Source organism: Triticum aestivum, chromosome 1D, assembly GCF_018294505.1.
Source record: "Triticum aestivum cultivar Chinese Spring chromosome 1D, IWGSC CS RefSeq v2.1, whole genome shotgun sequence".
Classification (NCBI taxonomy): Eukaryota; Viridiplantae; Streptophyta; class Magnoliopsida; order Poales; family Poaceae; genus Triticum; species Triticum aestivum.
The window spans coordinates 373,097,771-373,106,457 of record NC_057796.1 but is presented as its reverse complement, the minus strand read 5'-3'; the positions used below and the strand labels follow the sequence as shown (position 1 = coordinate 373,106,457).

The 8,687-nt window shown below is 61.6% G+C and overlaps 1 protein-coding gene across 1 annotated transcript; it reads right to left on the bottom strand.

The window, feature by feature from the left end:
* Window positions 1-6,747: 6,747 nt before the first annotated feature.
* On the bottom strand, window positions 6,748-7,926 carry LOC123170306 (transcription repressor OFP8). The gene has a single exon (XM_044588153.1). The coding sequence runs from the start codon at window positions 7,809-7,811 to the stop codon at window positions 7,122-7,124; it is 690 nt and encodes a 229-aa protein (XP_044444088.1). The 5' UTR covers window positions 7,812-7,926; the 3' UTR covers window positions 6,748-7,121.
* Between the last annotated feature and the right edge of the window lie 761 nt (window positions 7,927-8,687).

Sequence of the window (8,687 nt, the reverse complement as noted above, 5' to 3'; positions counted from 1 at the left end):
GGTCTTGTTGCACCGATATGGAAACCTTTGCCTGATGCCTCGGAACTCCTCACCTGCGCTTGCCTCCTTAGCACCAAAGAGCAAGCAAGGATACTGTGCGCGCTAGCGCCCGCCTGGCCTTGGTTGTCATGGCTCACGTCATGAGAACCTCGCGAGGTTTGCCTTGCCTTGATCTCTCCGCCCCTCGCGAGCCAGCCTGCTGAGGCCGCTCCTGAGGAGGTCTTGTGTCGTCCGCCTCGTGAGGCTTGCCCCCCCCGCGAGGGTCTTGAGTGCTTGCTGGTGAAGATGGGCCGTACGGGCCCGCTTGTGGAGCCACGCCGTGGGCTGCAGGCAAGCAAGTCTGGGGACCCCCATTCCCAGAACACCGACAGTAGCCCCCGGGCCCAAGGCGCGCTCGGGCTTGGCTTCGAGGCGAAGCCAAAGGGCAAGTGCGGAGCGCCACGGGCCCCAATAGCCTACCGCCTTGGTCGACGCGTGGCGGCTGATTGGACGTGGGCGTCTCCGCTCCCCCACGCTGCCTTGATACCCGCCGGGCTAGGTGGCCACCGCGGTCTACACGATTTTCCTCCCGTTGTTGCGGCGCACTCCCCCATCCTTCCGCTTCCTCGAAGCTCAGCCTCTTCTCCCGATCCGATATGAGCTCAATCCTCCCATTGCCATGGCGCTGGACCAGTCGGGGAAAGGGAAGAGTCCCCTGTCCTCCGCCGAGCCACGCTCGGCCATTGAGCCGGCCGTTGTCAGGTCACTGGTGCTCAACCAAGAAGCCATGGACAAGGTGCGCCCCATGCTCGCCTCCAGCTTCAATGAGTGGGGAAGAACGGTGGCCTGGCCTGCATCTTGAGCTCTTGTCGACAGGACGGCCACCGAGGTCCCGTTCTTCATCGACGCCCTCTGGGCTGGCCTGGTTCCTCCTTTTTCCGCCTTCTTCAACGCGGTCCTTGCCCATTATCAGATCCACATGCTGCACCTTGATCCCCAATCCTTGACCCTTCTCGCCGTCTTCGCCTTTGTTTGCGAGGCCATGGTGGGCATTGCTCCTTCTGTGGCCCTTCTCCGCCACTTCTTCTCGCTGCACCTGATTGACCCCCGACAGAGCTCGGGATGCCTGAGCTTCCAGGCCGTGGTGGCGACGGCCGGCACAGGGATTGACTTTGAGCTTCCGCCATCCACGAGCGAGTTTCAGGCACGGTGGGTATTTGTTGATGTCGGAGTGTTCAGCCCCCTGCTCTATTCTCCGTCGGCGCCCGCCATTCCCAACTCCGGTTGGTGCCACCAAAGGCTCGCCGATCCGTGCCTTGTCCCCGTCTGGCTCAGGCTGAAGAGGCTGAAAGACCATGGCGTGACTGCGCCTATGGTGGTGAGGGAGTTCGTCCGGCGCCGGGTTGCTCCGCTTCAGTGCCATTCCCGGCCAATGTGGGCCTTGCTCAGCAGCCAGGACCACATGAGACTTCAGGAGTCTGGGCTCCCCCTGGAGGCGCGACGAATGGTGCTCGAGGTCTTGATGGGTGTCCCGTTGCCAGATGACATGCCGGGGAAGATTTGCCTGCTGTACCGCTGCTCGAACAAGGTGGAATTTGTGGAGCGCATGCCCCCTTTCGACGAGTGGGGGCTGCGTCCTGCCGGCCTTGAAGGGCCCCGCGAGAATCCCATCCTCGTGGTTCCTCTCCTTGCGTCCAGCGCCGATCTCGCCCCAAGAGCGGACGCGGGGGAGCGAGTATCGCTGGAGGCCTGGGGCGCGGGTGCCGAGGTGTCGACGCTGCCTGAGACTCCCGAGGCGTCATCCTCTGGAACCCGTGATCCTTGCTCTGGGGTGGTAGTTGAGGAGGCGACGCAGTCCGCTGCCCCTGAGGCCGAGGCTGGTTGTCGTGAGGCGGAGCCCGGTGGTTCTCTCCAGCCTGACGCTCCTGAAGTCTCCTCCTTGAGTGCTTCACCAGCCGCGCGCCGCGCTGGTCCCCACGTGCAACGCCTGGGCCGGTTCCGCGTGGACTTCGCAGAGCTCTGCAAGAGGAAGGGTCTCCAAGCTGCAGTAGCGGCACCGTCCGGCCGTTGAAGCACAGGAAATACATCGCCATAGATGAGTAAGTACCTTATCTCCGTGATTCTTCAAATGCCGCTTCCCTTCCTGACGGTGGCTTTTCAGGATCCCTTCTGCCAAGGCCGTGAAATCTCCTGAGGAGCACCCTCCTCTTGCCTCAACTCCTTCGCTAGCCTTGAGCGCCACAAGCCTGCGCGACGCCCCCGGCATGGGGGCGACTGGAGAAGCAAGCCCTCCTGCAGTGCGCCTCGAGCCCGCGCCTTTGCCATCTTTCCTTCACGGCCTTGCTCGGTTTGCGGCCGATGTGCCAAGGGCTCCCCCTCTGGTTGTGGATGGTGGTTGGATGACTTCGATCTTGGCCTCTTCTTCGGGCAGCGGGCCTCCACCCATCCAGGCCTCCGCTAGGCCCCGGATGGTGGTCGGGGAAGCGCCAGCCCCCAACCCCCTGATGGGAGGGCATGCGCCGCTTCAGGCCTCTTCAGCACCCCCTGCCGCGGGAGACGGGCCTGGCCGCGCATTCGAGCTTGAGCGCGAGCGAAGTGTCGTCCGCCACGAACTCTTCCAAGAGGCGATGGGCGCGATGAGGCGGCTTGGCGGAGAACTCGCGGATGTCGACGCGCGTCTTGAGGCCGAGGGCCTTCGGCTCAAGGAGGAGTGGCGTCACCTGAAGGTAGCCATCAACTTCGGGCGCCTCCAGCATGAGCACGCCAATGCGGAGGCCGAGGCGTCCCCGGCAACCTCGCGAGAAGCCAGTGCCCGAGCCTTGGAGGAGGCCAGGGAGGCCGATCGTCGCCGCGCGATCGCAGAGGAGCGCAGGCGGGAGCTCCTGGCCTTGAATGCCTCCTTGGAGTAGCAGGTGGAGGCGCGCTGGGCCGCCCCGGCGTCGATGAAGGGAGCGCCTGCTGAGGAAGAAGAGATCCGGAAGCGTGAGGAGGCGATGGTGTTGGAAGCTACGGAGCAAAGCCTTGAGCTTGAGAGGTTGGAGACGAGGGAGCGCCAGATGCCCAAGCGGAAGATGCCGCTAACGCGCGCGAGGCGAGGAGTCAAGAGGAAGTCGACAGCAAGGTGGCAGAGGCTCGCGAGCTTGTGGGAGCTGGAGCCGACGCCCGGAGCTCTGTCTTGAGGTCGAGGTTGGTGGAGGCGGAGCAGCGCGAGAAAGCTGCTGCCGCCGCCCTGGTTTCTGTGCAGGCCGAGCTGGCCTCTACTCGTGCTGAATTGCTCCTCCTCCAGCAGCGGGTTACCACGGCCGAGTCCCTTGCACGGGAGAGCAGGGAGGAAGCACTCCGCCGGCTGACGCTGGAGCGTGAGCATGCCCCCATGCTCCAAGGCCTCAGGATCAGGGCCAATGCGGCGCTAGGCCACATCTGTGATGAAAATGCCCCTCACCCCCATGCGAACGACTACGCCAGCCACCTTCGCTTCTTCGCCGACGTGGTGATGCGCCTGGAGAACCGTTCCGAGAGAGCTCGCCAGCTTGTCGAAGAGAGGAGCCGTGGCCTGCTCGGGCGCGTGTTCTCCCGCGTCTTCAGCCATCTCCAGAACACCTACCCCAACTTTGATTTTGACGCCGCCATTGCCCCAGTACCCGAGGCCATCCGGGGCGACCTGGCGCGGTGGGTGGAAGATAACGTGGACGCGCTGGTCAGGGCCTTCGCTTATCATGACGATGCGGTGGTGGTCGCGGCGGACGAAGGCGACGTGGTCGACGACGGTGATGGCGGCGCTGGTGAAGGCGACGGTGATGCCAGCGATGGTGGCAGCGATGCCAGCGAAGCGTCTGAGGGTGACCTGGGGGACGCGGCGAGCGACATGTCCGATTGATCCTGTGTTTCCCAGGTGTTTGTCCTGTACGCAGAAGCTCAGGTGCGGCCCTAGAGGTTGCAAGAGCATTTTTGGAGGGGAGGCCCCTCATGTAAATATACTACTGCCTCTATCTTTTTAGGTCGAGTTGAATATGTGCCTTCATGAACTCACGTATCCTGGGGCAAGTTTGTTGTTGCGGCTTACCTTAGCCTGGACGAGCCCCGAACTGGCTCGTGAGGTTGCGGGCTTCTGGGAAGCTCCTAAGGAGCTTGTTGACACGCCCGAGGGGGCCACGTGATGAGCAAGCGCCAGCCGTGGCGCGGCATGCGCGTGGCGCATGTGCTCCATGCCTAGCCCTGCTCACGAGGGGCCCGCGAGGGGGAAGCAACAGGTGCGAACTCCGAAATAAGGCAAGAACCAGATAGCAAAAAATCGCTCAAACGAGAAAAGGCACCCCCGTACGCATCAATGAAAATTCAACTTCAACTTAAATCCAAATCCAGAAGGCAGGGCTAGAGAAAAGAGATCCAAAGCAAATGGCCGCGTCCGGCGCCTAGTCTAGTCTTCTTGTCTTCGAGTCTTCTCACTAGCGCGGAGCTAGGTGCTGCCACTAGGACATGGGAGGGAGCCCCCGAGGCCCAAGGGCGGCACTCCTGAGGCTCTGGGGCGTGTACAACCCCACTCATTATTACGTGAGAGTGTCACGAGCGGAGACCTTCACAGGCGTGAGCCTTACTTCATATCGCCAAACGAGGGCCCCGCCTTGCGCCGCCCTCTACCACCGTTGGGACGACCGGAAACCAGGACGGCACCAAAGGGGGCAAAGGGGATGCCAGCGGCGCCCTCGGCGACCACGGGTCCTCTGCCGGGGGAGGGCTCACCGGCGCCTCCCCGGCAGAGGGCCTACCTCCGGGTAACGCCTTGCTCCGTGCGATGCGGGATGGGGCCTTGCTCCTGGCTCCCCCCCGCGCAACCCCCAGCGAGCCTCTCCTGACGGGACGGGTACCGACCTGCCAGAACTGTCGCCCGGTGCTGTGACCTGATTCACTTGCGATTCATGGTTAGCGTAAGCCCGCTCCTGGGAGATTAGTGGTACCCGGTAGCTGTTGTCGACGGCGTGGTTGGTGGGGCTCTCGGGCGTCTCCTGGAAGGCCTCAGCTCCTAGCACCTCCTCTTCCCAGCCTAGCTCGAGGAACGAGCCGGTGTCATCTCCCGGTGTGTACTCCTGGTTCATCATGCGGGGCACGTAGGCCTCCGAGGCCGTTGCCCTGAAGACCTCGCCGAAGTGCCCCACGCTCCACGTTGCCCGGCTCATCACGCTGTCCTGAGGGTGGTGCCCCGCTGGGGCCGTGTGCGGCAACGCTCGTGCCCGTGCCCATCGGGGATGGTGCGGGTGCGATGGTGCGGTCGGCGCCGTGGGTCGTGCTGACGTCGATGATACCCCCGGGCGCAGCGAAGCCTGCCGTGGGATCCGGCCGTTGCCTGGGGCGTGAGCTGGTGGCAGAAGGGCGGCGCTCCCGTGGCCGCTGCGTCCAGTAGCTCAGCGACGCGTTCCAACAATGCGTCCCGGCCGCTCTCCATCAGTCGGCACCGCAGCAGCTCCCGTGCCACTGTGAGCGCGGCCCTCATGTTCGCTTGCTCCCGTCGGGTGTGCGGCGTCGTTGTCGCGGCGTGGCTTGCGGCCCTTGTAGCAGCTCGCACCTGTCGTGGGCTAAGGGTGGACGGCGCTTGGCCGCGCTGCCCGCGCCCCGCAACGTTAGGTGGTGTTCGAGCCGCCTGGAGCGCGGGGTCGAGATCTTCCTGGGTGGACGACGCCGCCCGGGCTGGCCAAGCTGCCCAGTGGTCGGCGTTGGTTCTTGGGTCGCCGGACATCTGAACCGTGGGACGTCGGTGGATCAACTGGCGAGAGGGAGGCTCCGGCAAAACCCTTGAGGTTCGAACAGTGGGGTGCGCGCGAAGATCTCCCCCTCACCGATCATGCCCTCACACGCTTCACGATCTCTAGGCTAAGCACGACAAACTCTCAACACACGAGACACAAGATTTATACTGGTTCGGGCCACCGTTGTGGTGTAATACCCTACTCCAGTGTGGTGGTGGTGGATTGCCTCTTGGGCTGAGGATGAACAGTACAAGGGGATGAACAGCCTCCTGAGGCGAGGTGTTCTTGTGCTTGGTGGGTGTGAGGATCGCTCGAGCGAGTTCTGGTAGGTGAGGATCCGATGCCGTCTACCGTGGTGGCTAACCCTATTTATAGAGGCCCTGGTCCTCTTCCCAAATATTGAGCGGGAAGGGAGCCAACAACGGCCAATTTGAAAGGGGACAGCTAGTACAACTTATCGTGACAAAAGTAGTCTTCGCCTGCCAAAGGCTCTGGCGGTGACGCCGTCTTGGGCTCCACGGTGACCTCCGTCTTGCCGTCCTGCTGGTCTTGTTGCACCAATATGCAAACCTTTGCCTGATGCCTCGGAATTCCTCACCTGCGCTTGCCTCCTTAGCACCAAAGAGGAAGCAAGGACACTGTGCGCGTTGGCGCCCGCCTGGCCTTGATCGTCATGGCTCACGCCATGAGAACCTCGCGAGGTTTGCCTTGCCTTGATCTCTCCGCCCCTCGCGAGTCAGCCTGGTGAGGCCGTTCCTGAGGAGGTCTTGTGTCGTCCGCCTCGCGAGGCTTGGCTCTCGCGAGGGTCTTGAGTGCTTGCTGGTGAAGATGGGCCGTACGGGCCCGCTTGTGGAGCCACGCCGTGAACTGCAAGCAGGCAAGTCTGAGGACCCCGTTTTCAGAACGCCGACACCTGGAGAAAGACTTCTTGAACAGAAAAGAGCAGCAATCCTAGAAACTTCCATTTTCCATTGCTGGCAGCGGACATAGGACTGAAAATCCTCTTTCAGCCGGCCTTTTGGACTCGAAATACAAACGGAGGGAGTGGTTCGAATCCACCTCAGAACGAACAATCTATAGAAACGAACAGAGCTCATACGAACCACGGACGTGCCATCGTATCGCATACTTTATTTTGTCTTGCGCACGCACGCACCGACACACGGACACGGACAAAGATTAGTACGCAGTCCGTTGAGCATTAGCTCTAGAGGACTACGGAGTAGCAGAGTAGCACGTAATACAACAACGACGAGAACGACGACGACAACTACAGTACAAGATACGTACGTACACAGTAGTATGACCCAGCCTAAGCTAGATTTACGGCTATATATGCCAGCGCTAATGGGGTAGAGCTAGCTAGGTGGCGCATGTCGGCGTGCAGGTGCAGCTTCGACTCTAGAGGCCTAGGCACGGGGACGGAGGGCAGAAGAGGCCGCCGCGCGGCGCCCAGAGGTCGGCGAAGGCGTGGAGGATGAGCGGGTGGTTGCGCGGCGAGTTGAGCGAGAGGAACCCGTGGAGCAGCGCGTTGAGGTCCTCCCACGCGTACATCTCCTTCTCCACCACCATGGCCACCATGGACTCCCGGAAGTCCTCGTACGGCGTCGCCGACTCCACCTCCACCGCCACCGCAGCCTCCTCCTCCTCCTCCTTCTCCCCGCGTGCCATCATCGCGACGCCCCGCTCCGGCCTTCTGCTGCTACCGTGGTTCCTCTGCCTCCTGCGCCTCCTCGTCCTCGTCGTCGTCCTCTGCCTCTGGCGCCTCGCCTCGGGGTCGTCCTCGTAGAGCGTGTTGGTGGCGTAGGTCGCGAGGCCCCACGAGTCGTCCAGGGACGAGACCGTGGTGGCGGTGGTGGCGCCCGCGGTGCTGCAGCTGAAGGCGGTGGCGGTGGACGTGGACGACGCGTGCGGCGACTTGGGCTTGGTGCTACGGCCTCCTCCTCCACGCGCACGGGACATGAGCGACGAGTAGATGGAGCTGAGAAGCCTCGGCGTGCGGCACCCGCAGCCCACGTCCGTCACCGGCGGCGGCCGGGGCAGAAGGAAACTGTCGCCGCTACGCCGACTGAAGCTACCAGGCGAGGGCATGTCGATCGTGGCTCGGCTACACTACACGAGTGAGTTCTTGGAGAAGTGGACGGACACGGGGTAGTATATGTCACCGGAGCTCCTCGCAAGAGACGGAGCGGCTTAAATAGGGGGTAGTAAAGGGGGCGTGCACGCCATGATCACCGCGAGCAGCTAGTGACATGAAAAGAAGAGGTAAATGGGGGTAGTAAGATCATAGGCTAGCTAGCTATAGCTTGGTAGCGTGCATAAGTTCGAATCATGGCGGTGCAGTAAAGCAAGCGAATCGGTCCTTCGGGCGGTACGTGTGCGTGCATGCATGCATGCACCCATCCATCGATGGTTGCTGTGATTTGACACGACGAGGTACCACCTCTTATTACAGCGGTAAATAAATTCTGGCCGGGCAGATGTGACGAGCAGACGAGGGGGGAATAGTACGTGTACGAATATAAAAGCCTGCTCTGAGTTGACTCTCTCGGCACGCAAGTGAGGACACGACGCTAGCTGAGCTATTCACTGGCACAGTACCTCCAATCGTGCATTCAAGCCTCTCAAAAAAGAGAATGCATTCAAGAAAACATTTGTTTTTCTCGGCGAGATCTTACTACGCGCTGTTCGCAAGGAACCCAAAAGAGTGTGGAACGTTACTGCGTGCGCATGCATAGTGTACCGTGAGACCAGGACGTGCAACTCATGATCAAAGGCTGAGATTGTCCGACTTTTTATGAACAATGATGATCCAATGCAGCAGCAGCAGGCAGCAGCAACATCGGGTTGCTCGTTAACTTTGGTTCTTTCTCGAAGTAAGATTGCCCCCTAACTTTCACCAAGGATCTCTGGTGTAGCTATTCCCCTTTCCGTATCTGTCTCGGTACAGTCAAAGATGGAGAGAGC